This window comes from Molossus molossus, unplaced genomic scaffold, assembly GCF_014108415.1.
Source record: "Molossus molossus isolate mMolMol1 unplaced genomic scaffold, mMolMol1.p scaffold_m16_p_1, whole genome shotgun sequence".
Lineage (NCBI taxonomy): Eukaryota > Metazoa > Chordata > Mammalia > Chiroptera > Molossidae > Molossus > Molossus molossus.
In genome coordinates, this window is record NW_023425344.1 from 171184443 (window position 1) to 171205817 (window position 21375).

Genomic DNA, 21375 nt, shown 5'->3' on the forward strand with positions numbered 1-21375 from the left:
GGTAGGAAGAAAAATGAAATTGGTAATAATAGAGTGGGGAATGTGGAGTTTTCTTTGAGATCTAAACAAATCTCACTTAACTGGGAAGATGGACAATGTTCAATTATTTTTCAGTGAAAATGTAGTACAGTTACTATCATTTAAAAATATTTTTGTGGCTCTACTTTCCCTAAAATGTTTTGGGGAAAGAAATGCAGTTAGAAAAAAAATAACAAATGTAGCTTTTTGGCATTTTTACTGCTTCCTGTTCGGTTCTGTCAAGTTACTACCAGTTTAAAATAAAAGAAAAGTGCTCCATTTGGCAGCACATAGACTAAAACAAAAAGAAAAGAAGAAGAGCCCTAGCTGGGTGACTCAATTGGTTGGAGCATCATCCCTTACACCGAAAGGTTATGGGTTCAATTCCCAGTCAGGACACATACCTAGGTCATGGATTCCATCCCCTTTGGGGAGCATAGGGGAGGCAGCCAATCGATGTTTCTCTCTCTCTCTTCCTCTCTCTCTAAAAATCAATAAAAACATACCCTTGGGTATGGATTTTAAAAAAGAAGAAAAAAATTTAATAAACAATTTTTTAAGCTTAAAAATAAAAATGAATTTGTATGTTTACTTCTAAAACAGTTCAGTGGAGGAAAATTTAGAAAACTTTATCATGCTTCATAGCACTCTTGATAGGGAAAGGAAATCTTTTAGGATTATATGAACTAGAATTTAGACACTAGACCACATCAATGGACTATGTAAGAGAAAAGGGATAAACAGACAACTGACCCACATCTCAGGAAGTGGCCCCTAAAATTTGACTGATAAGATGCTCCATGATTTCTCTCAATATTCCTGGTGCACTTATAATTTTCTTTGGGAGGCAAAACTCCACACATAAAGTTGGATAGCACACACACACACACACACACACACACACCACTAATTAAGTACTAAGGGAATACAAAGGCATGCATCTTAAGCCCTTAAAAATAATGACATGAAGGAAATAAAAAGAAAATAAGACAATATTATTGTCACTCTTTCTATCTATATTATACTATGACTCTAGGAGGCAGTAGTATGCGTTATTTCATTCTGCTTTTACATATTTTGCAAATTTTCTGTAGTGCATATGGAACATGTGTTACATTTATAATGAAAATGTTATTTTCAAACATGTAAAGAAGACACGTAAGGGACATTCCATCAGAAATGCAGTATGAATATAGAGAAGAATGATCTCTGGAGAAGGCGGCAGATCAGATGACTGCAGTGGAAGGAAAATGTGGCTGGGGTGTACAAATATCAGAAAATACCGGGCAAGCGCGGACTCTTTCCCAGGGAGCATCCTAACGATGCTATAGGAGAGGTAGACCCTTCTGGCAATGATGTGCGAGGGTTAGAATTAAGAGGGAAAAAGAGCAAAAGGCCTAGACAAATAGTTTAATGTAATAATACAGATATGAGAGAGACTACGGATAAAAATGACAGCTTACAATTGAAAAGGCATAGAGGAAAAGAGAATAAAATGCAAGAGAGAAAGAATCATCAGAATTTGGTTCATGATTGAACATGGGAGGCGAAGGAAAAGGATGAGTCAGAAACAATGACAGGACTATAATCCTAGGCAACCAGAATGCTGAGACTAGCAAAGCTCTCAGAATGTAAACAATAAAAAAAAATCGGTTTTTGACAAACATTCTGGTGCTGGCATAACATACAAGTAGAAATACTATATGGACAGCTAACTGTCTGCAGATGGCGGACTGTGAAGCATGAAACAAGCGTATTTGAAGCTATGAGAGTGCAGAACGTTTCCTAGAAATTAGCTGCCCCGTGAGGGAAAAGTCTGGGTCTTGGAGAACCACAGATGCAGGTCAGGTCACCTAAGAACTAAAGAGAAACAAACAACAGCCATAAGCACTCAAACGACAGTGAAAGCTCATAGCAACTTGACCGTAATAACCAAAACCAAAAAACCTAAATGTCCTTTATCTGGTGAATGGTTAAACAACCTATGATACATTCATACCACGAACTATTACTCAGCAATAAGAAGAAATCAACTAGTGATACATGCAACAGCCGGGATGACTCGCAGAGAATTATGCTCAGTGACTATGGCCAATCCCAAAGGTAACATATTTATATTATTTCATTTCCATAACATTCTCAAATGATAAAATTATGGAGAAAGGGAACATATTTGTAGTTCCCAGGGATTATGAAAAGGGAAGGAGGTATAAATAGCTATAAAGGGGTAACATAAGGGATCTTTGTGATGATGGAATAGTTCTGTATTTTGACTGTGGTCTTGATAACACAAACCTTATACATCTGATAAAATTCACAAAACTATACACCCACAAGCATACACATCAATGACTGCATATAAAACTAGTGACATTTCAATTTCACGATACAAAACGATGTATAAGATTTTATTATATAACATGTTACTGTTGTGGAGGAAAATAGGGTGAAAGGCACACCGGACCCCTCTCCACTAGTCTTCAACAACTTCCTGTGAATCTATAATTATTTAGAAACCAAATTTAAAAAGCTGTGCCAAGAGAGAAGGGGGAAAAAAAGTTTTAGCCAGGAGCAGTTAAGCTGTTTTTCCTCCAGCTTTATTGAGGTATAATTAACAAATTAAATTTTAAGATATTTAAAGTGCACAGCATGATGAGTTGATATATATATACACTGTGAAAGGATTCCCACCTTCAAGTTAATTAACACATCCATCACCTCGCGTTTAATTTACCTCTTTTCTTTTTGATGAGAACATTTAAGCTCAGCTCTCTTAGCAAATTTCAGTTACACCATATTGTTATCAACTATAGTCACATATTATATATTAGATCCTTAGACCTTATATTTTTAATTTATTTTTCAATTTTTATTAATTTATTTTTGTTACAGCTGTTTCTCCTTTTTTCCCCCAGACACCCTCCTCCCCATCCCGCCCTCCCACCCACCCCAACACTGTTGTCTATGTCCATTGGTTATGCATACATGCCTATAAGTTCTTTGGTTCATCTCATACATCCCCCGCCCCCCCCCCCCCCTCCTTTGAGGTCTGTCAGTCTGAACCGTACTCCTTTCTATGGATCCTTAGACCTTATTCATCTTACAGCTTTAAGTATTTACCCTTTTACCAACCTTACCCTTATTCCCCCTACCCTCAGCTCCTGGCAACTACTTTTCTAATTTGTTTCTATGAGTTCAGCTTTTCAAGATTCCATACATAATTGACAACATGTGGTAACTGTCTTTTTCTTTTTTATTTCACTTAACATAATGCCCTCCAGTTTCATTCATGTTGTCACAAATGACCAGGTTTGGTTCTTTTTTAAGGCTGAATAATATTCCATTGTGTGCATACCACACGTCTTTACTCATTCATCTGTTGACGGACACTTAGATTGTTTCCATGCCTTAGCTATTGTGAATAATTCTGATATGAACATGGGAGTAGAGCTATCTCTTCGGGATAGTGGTTTCATTTCCTTTGGATATATGCCTACAAGTGGGATTGCTGGATAATATGGTAGTTTCATTTCTCATTTCTTGAGGAACTTCCATAGTGACTGCACCAATTTACGTTCTCACCAACAGTGCACAAGGGTTCCCTTTTCTCCACATCCTCAACAACACTTATCTCTTGTCTTTTTTACAATAGCCACTCTAACAGGTATGGGGTGATATCTCATTGTGGTTTTGATTTGCATTTCTCTGATGATTAGTGATGTCGAGCACTTTTTCATGTACCTGTTGGTCATTTGTATGTCTTCTTTGGAAAAATGTTTTTTCAGGTTTTTTGTTCATTTTTATTTTTTAAATCATTTTTTTATTTTGTAATTACAGTTTACATACATTATTATACTAGTTTCTGGTGTACACTCAAGTGATTCAACATTACATAACTTACTAAGTGATCATCCCAATAACTCTCTCACCCATCTGATACTATACATAGTTATTAGATTTTCTTTTCTTTTCTTTATTGATTTTAGAGAGGAAGGGAGATAGAAAAATTGATGAGAGAGAACATCGATTGGCTGCCTCCTGCATTCCCCTCACAGGGGGTTTGGCACAACCTGGGCATGTGCCCTAACTGAGAATCAAACCAGCAATCTCTTGGTACATGGGTCAATGCTCAACCATTGAGCCACACCAGCAGGGCTATTAGAATATTTTCTATGATATTTCCCATGTTGTCAAACATTGGTTCTCAAACGTCTTCCTTCTCAAACAATTTGCTTCCCAACCCAATAACCCTTTCATGTTGATTCCTGTATGGTAAGTCATGCATGTCTCAGGTGACAAAGGAGAAAATGTACAAGTATGAGTCAGTTTACCACTAAACCTCACATTGTTAACATCTCAGAAAACTGTGCTGTGAATATTTTCATGTGTTCTTGCTTTTGTTGCAGCTTATTAGTATTAAATTTTCATGTTTTACTGTACATTTTATTTCCTTTTTGTTCAATTTTTATATTGTTATGTCCTTATTGTTTTTAAAGTGTCTATTTATAGATTAAACAGTAAATTAGACATGTACTGTATATAAGAAAAGTTAAAACAGGGAATCCTTTGGGGGTCTGAAATGGATTAATCCATTTACATTATTTCTAATTGGAAAAATATGATTCAACTTTTGAACAGCCTTCCAGATCAGATTAAGTTTAAGAACTGAGGTTCCACTGTACTTTACATCTCCATGACTATTCTATAACAACCAATTTGTACTTCTTAATCCCTTTACCTTTTTTACCCATCCCTCCAACCCCCATTCCATCTGGCAACAATCGAAATGTTTTCTGTATTTATGAGTCTGTGTCTGTTCTCCTTGTTCATTTATTTAGTTTTTTAAGATTCAGTTGTTGTTAGATGTTATTTATTGCCATTTTACTTTCATTTTTTTTCTTTTTTATTAATTTATTTTTGTTACAGATGTTTCTTCTTTTTTCCCCATTGACACCCTCCTCCTCAAAACAAAACATCATCCCCAGCTTTGTTGTCCATGTCCATTGTTCATGCATACATGGATATAAGTTCTGTGGTTTTGAGAATTGTCAGTTCGTACCCTACTTCCACGTCTCTGGGTCTACCCTGTTTCTTAGACTGTTATGTTCATTATATTCCAGAAATAAGTGAGATCATGTGATATTTGTCTTTCTCTGCTTGGCTTGTTTGCTTAGGATAATACTCTCCAGGTCCCTCCATGTCATCTCAAAGGAGATCTTTCTTTCTTACAGCTGCATAGTACTCCATTGTGTATATGTACCATTGTTTTGTTTTGTTTTCATGATTTCAACCCCATGTATATGGTTTTAATTTTTTAATTACAATATTATATTATGGTAAGATTAATGCTGGCTTTCTGAAATTTCTGTAATGTATTCAAGCAACAGTGCACCACATGAAATGTGGTGATTAAGCAAATTCAGACACATATCGCTTGGGTTCATATCCTTTTTAAAACAACAGCTTTTTACACATCAGATGAATTACTCAACCTCTCTGTGCCTCAGTGTCTTTTTTATTTTTTTTTATTTTTGTTACAGATGTTTCTCCTTTTTTACCGCATTGGCACCCCCCTATGCCCCCCCCCCGCCCCGTCCCCGGCTTTGTTGTCCATGTCCATTGGTCATGCATACATGCATATAAGTTCTGTGGTTTATCTCTTCCCACCCCCTCTTATGAGGGATGTCAGTCTGTGCCCTACTTTCATGTTTCTGGGTCTGCCCTATTCCTCAGACTGTTATGTTCATTATATTTCGTATATGAGATCATGTGGTATTTGTCGTTTTCTGTTTGGCTTATTTCACTTAGGATAATACTTTCCAGGTCTCTCCATGTCGTCTCAAAGGATAAGAGATCTTTCTTTCTTACAGCTGCGTAGTATTCCATTGTTTATATGTACCACAGCTTTTTTATCCATTTGTCTACTGATGGACACTTGGGTTGTTTCCAGATCTTAGCTAGTGTAAATAGTGCTGCTATGACCATGGGGGGTACAGATATTCTTCCTGATTGGTGTTTCAGGCTTCTTAGGGTATATTCCTAGAAGTGGGATCACTGGGTCAAATGGAAGTTCAATTTTTAAATTTTTGAGGTAACACCATATTGTTTTCCATAGTGGCTGCACCAGTCTGCATTCCCACCAGCAGTGTACTAGAGTCCCCTTTTCTCCACACGCTCGCCAACACTTGTTGTTTGATGATTTGTTGATGGCGGCCATTCTGACAGGTGTGAGGTGATACCTCATTGTTGTTTTAATTTGCATCTCTCTGATGATTAGTGATGTTGAGCATTTCTTCATATGTCTCTTAGCCATTTGTATGTCCTGTTTGGAGAGGTGTCTATTCAGCTCCTCTGCCCATTTTTTAATTGGGTTCTTTGTCTTCCTTTTGTTGAGTTGTATGAGTATCCTATATATTTTGGAAATTAACCCCTTATCTGATGTATCATTGGCAATGATGTTCTCCCATACAGTGGGTTGCCTTTTCGTTTGATGATTGTTTCTTTTGCTGTGCAGAAACTTTTTTAGTTTGATGTAGTCCCATGTGTTCATTTTTTCCTTTGTTTCTATTGCCTTAGGTGATGTATTAGTGAAAATTCTGCTGTGTATGATGTCCAAAATTTTGATGCCTACACTTTCTTCTAGAATTTTTATGGATTCGGGGGCCACATTTAAGTCTTTTATCCATTTTGAGTTTATTTTTGTGTATGGTGTAAGTTTCATTTTTTTGTATGTAGCTGTCCAATTTTCCCAACAACATTTATTAAAGAGGCTATCTTTACTCCACTGTATGCTCTTGCCACCTTTGTCAAATATTAATTGAGCATATTGCCTTGGGTCCATTTCTGGGTTCTCAGTTCTGTTCCACTGGTATATATGCCTGTTCTTGTGCCAGTACCAGGCTGTTTTGATTACAGTCGCCTTGTAGTATAACCTGATATCTGGTATTTTCATCCAACCTCCTTTGTCCTTCTTTTTCAAAATTGCTGTAGCTATTCGGGGTCTTTTTTGGTTCCATATGAACTTTTGAAGTATTTGTTCTAGTTCTGTGATATATGTCGTTGGTATTTTGATGGGGATTGCACTGAATCTATAGATTGCTTTGGGTAGTATAGACATTTTAATGATGTTAATTCTTCTAATCCATGAACAGGGTATATGCTTCCACTTTTTGATATCTTCCTCTATTTCTTTCTTCAATGTCCTGTAGTTTTCTGCAAATACGTCCTTTACTTCTTTGGTTAAGTTTATCCTAGGTATCTTAATTTTTTTGCCACGATGGTAAATGGGATTGTTTTTTAAGTTTCTCTTTCTGTGAGTTCATCATTGGTGTATAAGAATGCCGTCGATTTCTTTTTTTTTTTTTTTAATCCTCACCTGAGGACATTTTTTCTATTTTTTGTTCAGGTAGAGTGGGAGGGGGAGAGAGGAAGAGAGAGAGAAACATCGATGTGAAAGGGACACATCGAGTGGCTGCCACCCACAGAACCCAACCAGGGCCGGGGACAAACTGCAACCAAGGTACATGCCCTTAGCGGAAACCGAACCCAGGTCTCTCGGGACCGCAGGCCGACGCTCTAACCGCTGAGCCAAACTGGCTAGGGCCCGTCGATTTCTTGATGTTAGTTTTGTATCCTGCTACTTTGCCAAATTCATCTATTAAGTCTAGTAGATTTTTGGTGGAGTCTTTACGGTTTTCTATGTATAATATCATGTCATCTGCAAATAATGACAGTTTCACTTCCTCCTTTCCAATTTGGATCCCTTTTATTTATTTATTTATTTTTTTCCTTTTATTTTTTCTTCATGTCTTATTGTTGGGGCTAAGACTTCCAGTACTATGTTAAATAAGAGTAGCAAAAGTGGGCATCCTTGTCTTGTTCCTGTTCTCAACGGAAATGTTTTTAGTTTCTGCCCATTGAGTATGATGTTGGCTGTAGGTCTTTCATATATGGCCTTTATTATGTCGAGATATGATCCCTCTACTCCCACATTGCTGAGCGTTTTTATCAGAAATGGATGCTGGATTTTGTCAAATGGTTTTTCAGCGACTATTGATATGATCATGTGGTTTTTATTCTTCATTTTGTTTATGTGGTGTATTACATTTATTGATTTGCGAATATTGTACCAGCCTTGCATCCCTGGAATGAATCCCACTTGGTCATGGTGAATAATTTTTTTGATGTATTGCTGGATCCGATTTGCTAGTATTTTGTACAGGATTTTGGTGTCTATGTTCATCAGGGATATTGGCCTTGTAGTTTTCTTTCTTTGTAGTGTCTTTTTCTGGTTTTGGAATTAGAATTATGCTGACCTCATAGAATGAGTTTGGAAGTCTTCGTTCTTCTTGAATTTTTTGAAATAGTTTGAGGAGAATGGGTGTTAGTTCTTTTTTGAATGTTCAGTAAAACTCCCGCGTGAAGCCATCTGGGCCTGGGCTTTTGTTTGCTGGGAGAGTCTTGATTACCTCTTCTTCTTTTTTTTTTTTTTCCAAACATAAAAACACACTTTAATTCCAGCCTAACAGCGCCAGATGCAATGTCTGGGGACAGACTCTGGGTACAATGCTGTGTGACCACTCACTCACACATGCGGCTCCAAGAAGGCCCCCGAGGGGGCTTACCTTCAGGAGGCCAAGCCAAGGGGAAGAGGGGAGGCCCCCAAACAGGGGGTAGGGGCAGGCATGGGGAAAAGGCGCTACTTCTTGGCAAAGGAGATCTTCATGGCGTTGTTCTGGGTGATCTTGAAGCCCTGCAGGGCATCTCTGGCTGCCCCTGCCTGAACCTCGTTGTCAAACTCCACAAAGGCGATGTCCTGCTGCCCTGGGACCAGCCGGACCTCCTTGAAGCCAGGGAACTGGTTGAAAAGCATAGATAGCATGAGCTCATTGGTCTCCTTGGTCTCCTCTGGCAGGTTGGTAAGGAACAAGATGTGATTTGGTGGGTTTTCTGAAAGAAGCTGAGCAGGTGGCATCTGGCCTGGCATAAGCTGCTGTGGAGGCATGGCCCCCGGTGGGATCTGGCCGGGTGCAAGACCTGGAGGTGGGATCATGCCAGGGGGTGGCATGTAGGGAGGCTGGCCCGGCAGGTGGTGCATGATGCCAGGCGCCTGAGTCATCGGCAGCATGCCCGGGACAGCCCCCACTACAGGGGCAGTTGCCCCGTCCTGCACGGCTTTCTTGGCAGCTGGGGTCTCCTGGCTCTTGGGCTTCCTCTTCTCCCGCTTACGGTCACGCTCCGCAAAGGTACCCTTCATTTTGGCAATGACATCCGAGTCGGTCTTGGCGTACTGGATGCACATGGGCTTGTCGTAGAAGGGGAAACCCTGCATTGAGCGCAGGGCATTGGTGGCGCTGCTGACCTCCTTAAAGATGACAAAGGCCTGGCCCCTCATCTTCAGGCTCCGTGAATCAGGATGTTCAGGATCTGGCCAAACTGGGAGAAGATGGCATACAGGGACTTCTTCAGCTCATCCTTCTTGATCTTCTCATTGAGGTTGTTGATATAAATAGTGTGGTTGGGGCGGGTCTCGGGAACTGCCATGGAGGAAGGTGCTGCGGTAGGACAACAGAGCTACCAGTCCGACCTTGATTACCTCTTCAATTGCCTTAGTTGTTATTGGTCTGTTCAAGTTTTCTATCTCTTCCCAGTCCAGTTTTGGGAGACTGTGTGTTTCTAAAAATTTGTCCATTTCGCTCAGATTGTCGAATTTGTTGCCATATAGTTGTTCATAGTAGCTGTTAACAATCTTTCGTATTTCTGTGCTGTCGGTTGTTACTTCTCCTTTTTCACTTCTGATTTTGTGTATTTGGGTTTTCTCTCTTTGGTTCTTGGTGAGTCTAGCTAAGGGTCCATCAATCTTGTTTATCTTTTCGAAAAACCAGCTCTTTGTTTCATTGATCCTTTGAATTGTTTTTTTGGTCTCTATGTCATTTATTTCTGCTCTGATCGTCACTATTTCCTTCCTTCTACTTGCTCTGGAGTTTTCTTTTTGTTTGCTTTCTAATTCTTTAAGTTGTGAGGTTAGATAGTCAATTAGAAATTTTTCTTGTTTTTTGAGGTAGGCCTGTAGTGCTATGAACTTCCCTCTCAGAATTGCTTTCGCTGCATCCCATAGATTTTGTGTTGTTGTGTGTTCATTTTCATTGGTTTCCAGGAAGTTTTTAATTTCTTCCTTGATTTCCTTGGTAACCCATTCATTGTTGTTTTTTTTTTTTTTTTTTTTAATCCTCACCCGAGGATATTTTTTCCATTTTTTGTACAGATAGAGTGGGAGGGAGAGAGAGGAAGGGAGAGAGAGTGAGAAACATCGACGTGAAGGGACACATCGAGTGGCTGCCACCCGCACGACCAACCAGGGCCGGGGACAAACTGCAACCGAAGTACGTGCCCTTAGCGGGAACCGAACCCGGGTCTCTCCAGACCGCAGGCTGACACTCTAACCGCTGAGCCAAACTGGCCAGGACACCCATTCATTGTTTAATAACATGCTATTTAACTTCCATGTGTTCAAATGTCTTTGCATGTTCTTGTTGCAATTGATTTCTAGTTTCATACCATTGTGATCTGAGAAGATGCTTGATATGATTTCAATCTTTTTGAACTTGTAGAGATTTAGTTTGTGTTTTAACATGTGGTCTATCTTTGAGAATATCCCATGTGCACTTGAGAAGAATGTGAATTCTATAGTTTTGGGGTGTAATTCTCTGTAGATATCTATTAAATCCATTTGGTGTAGTACTTCATTTAGAGTCTCTGTTTTCTTGCTAATTTTTTGTCTAGAGGATCTATCCAGTGCTGCCAACGGGGTGTTGAAGTCCCCTGCTATGATTGTATTGCTGTCGATTGCTCCTTGGAAGTCCTCCAGAAGATTTTTACTATATTTTGGTGCTCCTATATTGGTGCATATATGTTTATCAAGGTTATATCTTCCTTTTGGATAGATCCTTTCAATATTATGTAGCGGCCTTCTTTGTCTCTAGTTATGGCCTTCATTTTGAAATCTATTTTATCAGATATGAGTACTGCTACCCCAGCTTTTTCTTGCTTTCCATTTGCTTGGAAAATATTTTTCATCCCTTCACTTTCAACCTATGTGAGTCTTTTGTTGTGATGTGGGTCTCTTGTAAACAACTATAGATGAGTCATGCTTTCTTATCCAATCAGCTACTCTGTGTCTTTTTATGGGAGCATTCAATCCATTTACATTTAAGGTGATTATTGATATGTACTTGTTTATTGCCATTTTTGTTTAGTGTGGTTATATTTTTCTTCCTATTTCTTCTACTAATTACAGCAGTCCTTTTAACATTTCTTGCAGTGTTGGTTTGGTGCTAATGTATTCCCTTAGCCTTTTTTTTTTTTTTGTCTGGGAAACTCTTTATTTGACCTTCTATTTTGAATGATAGCCTTGCTGGGTAGAGTAGTCTTGGATTCATATCCTTGTTTTTCATGACCTTGATTACTTCATGCCATTGCCTTCTGGGCTGTAGTGTTTCTTCTGAGAAGTCATTTGAGAGCCTTATGGGGTTTCCTTTGTAGGTAACCTGTTGCTTATCTCTTGCTGCTTTTAGGATTCTCTCTGTCTTTAATTTTTGGCATTTTAATTACTATGTGTCTTGGTGTGGGCCTGTTTGGGTTCTTCTTACTTGGGGCTCTCTGTGCTTCTTGAACTTGAATGCCTTCTTCCTTCACCAAATTAGGGAAGTTTTCTGTCACTGTTTCTTCAAATATATTCTCTAACTCTTGCTCATTTTCTTCTTCTTCGGGGACTCCTATGATGCAAATATTATTACGTTTCCAGTTGTCCCACAGTTCTCCTAAACTGTCTTCCTGTTTTTAATCGTTTTTTTCCTTTTGGTTTTCTGATTGGTTGAGTTTTTCTACCCTGTCTTCTAATTCACTGATCTGGTTCTCAGCTTCCTCTACTCTGCTTTTTAGACCTTCCAATGTGTTTTTCATTTCTGATATGTCATTTTTTATATCTTCTTGGTGGTTTTTAATTTCCAATTGGTTTATTTTCAGCATCTCTATGTCCTTACTCATGCTGTTGAGCTTCCTCAAGATCATGGCTCTGAATTCTAGCTCTGTTAATTTGCCTAACTGCTCCACATTGAGCTCATCTTCGGTGGAGGTCTCTTGTTCTTTCATTTGGCTTCTGTTTCTGTGTTTCACCATTTTGACTATCACAGTGGGCTTTGGAGCCTGTCAAATTTTCCCTGTGGGTGTTGGTGTTCTGTTGTTTGTGGCTCCCTCTCCTGGGTTTAGATGAGTGAGGGAGGACCCACGTTAAACACCACTGTCAAGTCTTACTTTCCTGGTTAAAGTTGCTAGCCCAGGAAATGTACTGTTATCCTCTAGCTCTTTGCCTGGAGGCTAGCAGTGGAGGATACTTGAAGAGTTTTGGGTAGTCAGTTGATTGAAAAACTCCCTTAGGTGCTCAGCATAAGGGGATTTCCCGAGGGTGGGGCAGATGCTGGTTGTTAATGAGACTCAATTAGCACTTCAATGGCCAATAGGGTGGGGTTGGATCTCCGAGGGAGGGGCTGCTGCCTCTTCCCAGAGCCCTGGGAAGGAGCAATATAGCCACCGTTTTGTGTGGCAGCAACTCAGCAAAATCTCTGAGTGCCCTCACAATCCCGAGTGTCCCCACACAGTTCCAGTCCAGTCTGTCCTCCCTCTGCTGGAGTCCAAGGTGAGTGGCTGTGGCTTTTTAGCCTCTGTCCTGGCTCTGCACTGTGGAGCCGCTTGGGAGTGTAACTTGAGGGCGCTGCTCACAGCTAAGGCCGCTGCTGTCTGTGGGCTCCCAGCCCCCGTCTCACACCTTCACAATTTTACCAGGATCGAGTCAGTGTCCCTGGTTATATGGTCATTGCAAGCTGCTTTTCTGTTGCTTTTTCTCATCGATTTGTCTGTGTTACAGTTGTAATTCGAGTTTGGTTCTGGGAGACGGTCTGTGTAGCTTTCGTTCACTCCGCCGCCATTTTGGAATCCTACTTTCATATTTTTAATCCTCCTTTTCCTCCTTCTACCTTCTCCTCCTTCTTCAAGAAGACCCTTCAATATTTCATGTAATACTGGTTTGGTGGTGGTGAACTCCTTTTGCTTTCTCTTGCCTGGCAAGCTCTTTATATGTCCTTTGATTCTAAATGATAGCTTTACTGGGTAAAGTAATCTTGGTCGTAGGTCCTTGCTTTTAATCACTGAATATTTCTTGCCAATCCCTTCTGGCCTGTAAAGTTTTTGTTGAGAAATCAGCTGACAGTCTTATGGAAGCTCCCTGGTAGGTAACTAACTGCTTTTCTCTTACTGCTTTTAAGATCCTCTCTTTGGTCCTGGCTGGCATGGCTCAGTGGTTAGTGCTTCAGCTCTCACACCGAAGGGTTGCAAGTTTGATTCCCAGTCAAGGGCATTTACCTGGCTTGCAGATTCTATTCCGCACTTTGGTCAGGGTGCTTTTGGGAGGTAACTAATTGATGTGTCTCTCTCACATCAATGTTTCTCTCACTCTCTCACCCTCTCTCCCCCTCCCTCCCTTCCACTCTCTCTAAAAAAAAAAAAAAATCAATGGAAAAAAATATCCTCGGGTAAGGATTAACAAACTAACAAAAAAAGATGCTCTCTTTGTCTTTAACCTTTGCATTTTAATTATGATGTGTCTTGGTGTGGGTCTCTTGGGTTCATCTTGTTTGGGACTCTGTGCTTTCTAAACGTATATGTCTATTTCCTTCACCAAGATAGGAAAGTTTTCTGTTATTATTTTTTCAAATAAGTTTTCAATTTCTTGCACTCTCTTCTCCTTCTGGCATTCCCATGATGTGAATGTTGGTGCACTTAAAGTTGTCCCAGAGGCTCCTTACACTGTCCTCATTGTTTTCTTCTTCTCCTTCTCCTTCTCCTTCTCCTTCTCCTTCTCCTTCTCCTTCTCCTTCTCCTTCTCCTTCTTCTTCTTTCTTTTTTGCTGTTCTGAATGGGAATCACCAGGGTGGGGAAAAAAGTGATATTCAAGTTGATGGAGTCTCGAATATGGCACTCACCTCTGGCCCTGTGTGGGGAGGGCTCATCAAAGAAACAATGGCTTCTGCCAGCACTTTGTCTGGGAGAAAGCTGCCACAATTTAGTTCTTCCCCGGATGTCTCTGGTACCTTTCAAGCTACTGCCCCAGGGCTAGAGCTCAGAGGAAGTGAGTCCAAGCAAGTCCCTGCATGAGCACAAGAGAAATTGCCTGGAACTCCCACAGCCTCAGTCCCAGCTGGTTTTTACAGCCAGCAGTTATGGGGACTTCTCTTCCTGGTATTAGAACCTTGGGTTGGGGGGCCTGGTGTGGGACGGGGACCCCTCGCTCCTCAGGGGGAATCTCTGCAGCCAAGATCTCTCTCCTGATTTTTATCCTCCACACATGGGTATGGGACCAGCCTGTTTTGCATCTCTGCTCCTCCAGCTAGTCTCTATGTGGCTTCTTCTTTCATTCCCTAGATATAGGACTTTCATTCTGCCAAATTGTGGGCCTTTCATTCTGCCAGATTTCAGGCATTTCTAAATGATGGTTGTTCTATAGTTGTAATTTTGGTGTGGTTGTGGGAGGATGTGAGTATCATGTTTACCTACACCTCCATCTTGCCTGGAAATCTGACCACTTTTAAAGTGGGTTATTTCTTTTTTTTGCTATTGAGTGTATGCATTTCTTATATATTTTGGAATATAATCCCTTATTGGGCATGTGGTTTGCCAAGAACAGTTAATTTTAGAATATGTCTTGTAGAGTGGTGAAGACAAAAGCCCCCCCCCCCCAAAGAGATTAAAGAACAAAATGCTATATATACACACAATGGAATATTATTCTGCCATAAAATAGAATGCAAACTTGCCATTTGTGACATTATGTTAAGTGAAATAAGGCAGACAGAGAAAGACAAATACCATATGATCTTATTTATATGCAGAATCTAAAAACAATAACATCAAAAGGAGCTCATAGATACAAAGAACAGATTGGTGATTGCCAGAGAAACAGAGTTGAGGGATGACAAAAATGGGTGAAGAGGGTCAAAAGGTACAAATTTCCAGTTATAAAATAAGTAAGTCATGGGGATGTAATGTACAGAATGGTGGCTGTAGTTAATAGTACTGTCTTTTGCATATTTAAAGTTGCTGAGAGAGTACTTCTTAAAAGTTCTCATCACACACATAAAAATGTATAACTATGTATGGTGTCAGATGTTAACTAAACTTATTATGGTTACCATTTCATAATACATACAAATGGTGAATTTTTATGCTGTTGTGGGGATTGGGAATGAGTCTCCCCAGAATGTACCACCCTGGCATGCAGATAAATGATTTCAAGCTGAAAACAATTAAAGCCTAACAAAGCCAGAGTGAGTTGGTTGTTTATTTGTTTGTTTTGCTTCCCCCTTTACCAGCCTAAAAACCTGCTTCAGGAAGGAAACTTTAGCATATTCACCTTAGCCATGAATTAAATGTGAGACAGGGAAGGTCAAAGCAAAAATCTGTTTGCTAGACTCCCCTTTGTGTCTCCTTGTTTTCAGGTGACCTTGCAAAAATGTGTTCACCAAATGTTTGTTCTTTTCCATCCACCTGTTAACTGCCCATCTCCCACTTAGTCCAAGATGACATATCTACCTTAATGTTTAATTTGTTTAACCTAGTTGCAACAGGAATGTAAATAGATGATTCCCTTTCTTCCTCTATCTCATTGTCCTCCAGAAGAATTCATTTTTCAACCAGGAATGTTGCAGAATCAACATCCTACAAAGCCAGGATTGGAGGCTTTCAAGAACTTACTATCAAAGGGTTATTCTCACTGAGTAGAGCCTTGTAACTATTATCACAAACGGCCACATTTTTGCTTTCTGGTCCCTTCATACTGATTGTACTTCGAGTTAGTATTATAGTGTGCTCATACTAAACCTGACAAACTCAGGGGAGGCCTGCATGGCAGCCTTACAAACTCAGAAATCTAGAGTAACCAACATAGGATGGTCTGAAATTAAAACTTCCTAACTAAAAGCAAGTCATGGTGGGTAGTCATGTTCTAGGCCAGTATCTTTCTTGAAAAATGTCACTCTTTACCTTAACTGAGCCTGTCTATGGTCCTTTTGCATCTATGATAACACACCTTTGGGATGTAAGGGTAATTTTCTTTTTCCAGACCCCTCAGGGCACAATATCCCACTAGAGCAGGAGACCACAAAACCCCTCATTGTTACTGTTGTTGTGATCATTGTTAACTGTTAACTATCCTATATCCACCTATGCAAAAGAAGTATGTGTCTATGTTTTTATCCAATTATATAGATTCCCTTCCCCTCCCCCATTTTTCCCCACCCCTACTTAGCTTTTTCCTGCCTCCTTAATCTATCACCAGTGAATTATATGTAACCTCCTTATGTCTTCCCCTTTGCTTCTGATGTATAAAATAAGTGATAAAACTGCCAGCCATTTTCCCAATCTGTCAAGATTTTGCTTCTCAGAAATTGTCCTCAGTTTTGACTCAGATAAACTCATAAAAATGTTTACAGGTTTGAATGTTTCTTATGTCGACAATAGAAGAACAAGAGAATACTTTGCAGAATAATTCTCAAGATAGGAAGTCACTAGTGTATGTACAGCTGAGCATGTGGGACCAAAGAAGTTCAAATTATTGCTTACTCTGAAAATAATCACCTTTGATGCAAAATCCTGTTAGGTTCAGAAATTTAATATACAGTAAATATATGTTTCTACTTATCTCAGAAGTCCCTATAGTAAAAACTTACATCTGCAGATCTTACTGTCTAAAATCTGATTCATCTCTGTCCAACTCTCTTCCCATGTACTTCTTGGAAAAAAGGACATCTATATCTATAATATATATATATTATATATATAGATATATAATCTCTAAATATCCTTCTCTAAATCTAATTATGATGGATTAACTGTTTCTTTTAGATCCCCTAATAAATGGTTTGCTTCCAATCTTATGATAGAAAACTTTTCTTTGAATTTGGATAAGAGCTATAACATTTCATAAAGAAATACACTTTATTAGTGTTACTGGACGGGGACTGGGCCCAGAGTGGGCCTGCTTCAGGACAGCCTGTAGTGTGCATATGCTGATCCTTTGTAGCTTTTATGCACCATAAATATCTTCTCCCAGTGAGACCTTGTATTATTCATTTCCATCAACCTAAAGAGTGCATGGAAAAATGTAAAATATAGAAAAATGTGCAGAAGTTTTTAAAACTAAAATGAGAGAAAGGAAAAAAGGAGAAAAGCAATTTCACATCTTGTTCTGACTTAGGCATACACATTTTTTTTTTTTTTTTTTAATCCTCACCCGAGGACATTTTTCGATATTTTGTTCAGATAGAGTGAGAGGGAGAGAGAGAGAGAGAGAAGCATCGATGTGAAGGGACACATCAAGTGGTCGCCACCCACACGACCCAACCAGGGCTGGGGACAAACTGCAACCAAGGTACGTGCCCTTAGCGGGAACCGAACCCGGGTCTCTCCAGACCGCAGGCCGACGCTCTAACCGCTGAGCCAAACTGGCCAGGGCAGTATACACATTTTTAAAAAATGTATCTTTATTCCTAAATGTATTACAGGTGTTCCTCATTTTTCCCCTATTGACCCCCTCCTCCTCATTCCTGCCCCCCTCCTGGCTTTCCCCACACTGTTGTCTGTGTCCATTGGATATGAGTATATGCATATAAGTTCTTTAGTTTATTTCTTCCCACCTCCCAACCCCCCTTCCCTTTGAGGTTTGTCAGTTTAGCAACCAATTTGTACTTCTTAATCCCTTCACCTTTTTCACCCATTCCCCCAACCCCCCTCCCATCTGGCAACCAACAAAAAGGTTCTCTGTATCTAGGAGAATGTTTCTGTTCTGCTTGTTCATTTTGTTTGTAGATTCAATTGTTGATAGATATGTATTCACTGCCATTTTATTTGTTGATATTTTTTATCTTTTTCTTCAAGAGGACCCTTCAACATTTTGTATAATAATGATTTGGTGGTGATGAACTCCTTTAACTTTTTCTTGTCTGGGAAACTCTTTATATGTCCATCGATTCTAAATGACAGCTCTGCAGGATAGAGTCATCTTGGTTGTAGGTTCTTGCTTTTCATCACTCTGAATATTTTTTGCCTCTCCCTTCTGGCCTGCAAAGTTTCTTTTGAGAAATCAGCTGACAGTCTTATGGGAACTCCCTTGTAGGTAACTAACTGCTTTTCTCTTGCTGCTTTTAAGATTCTCTCTGTCTTGAACCTTTTGCAATTTGATGATGATGTGTCTTGGTGTGGGCCTCTTGGGGTTCAACTTGTTTGGGACTGTCTGTGCTTCCTGGACTTGTATGTCTGTTTCCTTCACCAAGTTAAGGAAATTTTCTGCCATTATTGTTTCAAACAGGTTTTCAATTTCTTGTTCTCTCTCTTCTCCTTCTGGCACCCCCAAGATGCGGATGTTGGCACACTTGAAGTTGTCCCAGAGGCTCCTTACGCTATCCTCATTTTTTTTGGATTCTTTTTTCTTTTTGCTGTTCTGGTTGGGTGTTTTTTGCTTCCTTATATTCCAAATCGATGGTTTGCTTCTTGGCTTTACCTACTCTACTAGTGAATCTGTGTAAATTATTCTTTATTTCAGTTAGTGCTGCCTTCATTTATGACTGTGCACCCTTTATTTCTGACTGGTCCTTTTTTATACTCTTGAGGCCCTCACTAAGTTCATTTAAATTCTCTCTAAGTTCTTTGGGCATCCTTATAAGCAGTGTTTTGAACTCTGCATCTGTTAGGTTGCTTATCTCCATTTTGCTCAGTTCTTTTCCTGGAGTTTTGTTCTGTTCTTTCACCTGGGACTTGTTTCTTTGTCTCCTCATTCTGGCCGCCTCCCTATGCCTACTTCTATGTATTACTTAATGAGAGGTATGGGGCTAGCTGAGACCAAGTGCTGCTTGAAAGAATTTAGGCCCTTGCTCATTTGGCTCAGTGGGTAGAACATTGGCCCATGCACCAGAGAGTCCCAGGTTCGGTTCCCACTAAGGGCGTGTACCTTGGTTGCAGTTTGTCCCCAGCGCTGGTTGGGGTCGTGTGGATGGCAACCACTAGATGTGTCTCTCTCACATTGATGTTTCTCTCTCTCTCTCTCTCTCTCTCTCTCTCTCTCTCTCCCCCCCCCCCTCTCCCTCCTGCTCTATCTGAAGATAAATGCAAAAATGGGTGAGGATAAAAAAAAGAAAGAAAGAAATAATTTAGGAAAACCTGAAGCAGGATCCAAGACAGGCCAATCCTATGGTAAAACAACTGGCAACAGCTTGGGTGGGCCTAAAAGTTGGGTGGAGCAAGGCCTCAGGGAATCTCCAGGGTGAGGTAAACAGTGTGAACCAGGTTGCTGGAGTCCCAGATATGGTGGCTGTCTGCCACTCCAGGGAAGGGCTCACCAAAGGAACAAAAGCCTGTGACAGCATATCTGTTCAGGAGAAAGGTACCTCTCCAGCCCTCACTCCAATGCCAAACAGCTCAGTTCTTCCTTGTATGTCTCTGGCGCCCCTCAAGCTCTTCCCCTCTGAGCTTGGAGGGTGCGAGTCCGAGTCCATGCGCAGAGCCTTTAAGAGGAGCTGCTTGGGGCTCCAGCTGCCTCAGCCTCCCTGAGCCTCAGTTCCCGCTGGTTTTTCCAGCCAGAAGTGATGGGGACTTCGCTTCCTGGCACTGGAACCCTGAGCGGGGCACCTGGTGTGGGACAGGGACCCCTCACTCCTCAGGGAGGACCTTCCCAGCCGAGGTATCCTCCTGATTTTTATCCGACACACATGGGTGTGGGACCAGCCTGTCCGCCTCTGCCCTTCCTACCAGTCTCAATGTGGCTTCTTCTTTAATTCCGTAGTTATAGGACTTCCATTCAGCTTGATTTCAGGCGGCCTTGAATGATGGTTGTTCTATAGTTTAGTTGTAACTTTGATGTGGTTGTGGGAGGATGCGATACTGCGTTTACCTACCCGCCATCTTGACCGGAAGTCCCCCAGGTATACACATTTTAAGAAGGTTTCACCACAGACTTGATAGGACTAAAGTCATTTTAGTGCAAAATATCTGATTCATTGATTTATTAAAAATTTTATAATTCTAATGTTAAGGCCTTCTATATTGTTGGTGGTGACAGTAATGATGGTGGTGGCTTTTTATTTCATATATTGTTTTTTGGCCCATCTGGACAAAAAAGTGATTTTTTAACATTTTTGTCTACTTTTTAGCAAGTCACTACAGTTGAAAACAGCTCATAAATAGGTTAGCACACTTTAGCTTGTGCTCTTGTAAAATTGTTTCATCACTGTTTTTTCTTATCCTACCCTTGCCTTTTTTTCTATAAGGCATAATTACATAAAAGAAACATATAGTCCACATTTGCTTTCTTCAGGCATAGGAATTATATGGGGCTATTTCCATACAAGCAGTATCTGCCTAGACCTTCTTTATAGATGCCAATTAGAAGATTAGCGTCTTTTCTCTCTCCCTCTTTGCTATTAAATAGTCACACAAAAGCTGAGCTGACAAATTACTCTCTCCATGGTGCTCAACAAAGACAGACAATAGATCATCATCATTTACTGTACTCAAATCCTATTAATCACAGATTAATGAGAACATGTCTAGTGGGGAAGAAATTACCAGAATGTGGGCCTATTGGCTTGTTACTCATGTAACATCTGCTCTGGTTTTACCTTTAGTGTCATGTCATCTTTTATCACATTGAAATAATGTTTGCTTCAGAAACATAATTAAGATAATGGAGCAGATTCAGAGCCCTTCCCTTAATAATTAAAGAACTGGGGTTATATTTCTTAGTCCAGTGGCTTTTAAAAACCTGATTTTCCTCTGTTCTTGATTATTTCCTTTTTCTTTTGCTCATAATGATCTATCAAATCTTGGGGTTTTATTTTCCCCTCTCTGTAAACTATGGGATTTAATACTCACACCCAAAACTAGGACAAAGTCAGAATTTGAATTCTTTTTTCTATTGAGATGATATTCACCATATAACAGAAAAGTCACCATTGTCACAATCTTAAAGCATACAGTTCAGAGCATAAAATTCAAATTTTTACAATTTAAGGTACTCTAGATTCAAATTAAGACTTAGATGACTCTATAAAGCTTGTGATGAGCATCAAGTATTGTATTTGCTTTTCTTAACCCTTATCTACAGTGTGCTATTTTATTTTTAATAGTCAAATACTTTTACTTCTTGAATGTATGGTTTCACCAATGTTTTAATCTTTTATTCTGCAGCTATTTTTATGCTTTACTTTAAAGCATAGAAGTTGACATTTGGGTTCAGATATTTCATGCTCTTGGAGA

The 21375-nt window shown here is 39.9% G+C and overlaps 1 protein-coding gene across 1 annotated transcript; it reads right to left on the bottom strand.

The window, feature by feature from the left end:
- Positions 1 to 8703: 8703 nt before the first annotated feature.
- On the bottom strand, positions 8704 to 9586 carry LOC118643975 (U1 small nuclear ribonucleoprotein A-like). Its single transcript, XM_036282280.1, is given in 2 exon segments — positions 8704 to 9429; positions 9432 to 9586. Coding segments are annotated over 2 exon segments (843 nt in total). The 5' UTR covers positions 9562 to 9586; the 3' UTR covers positions 8704 to 8716.
- Between the last annotated feature and the right edge of the window lie 11789 nt (positions 9587 to 21375).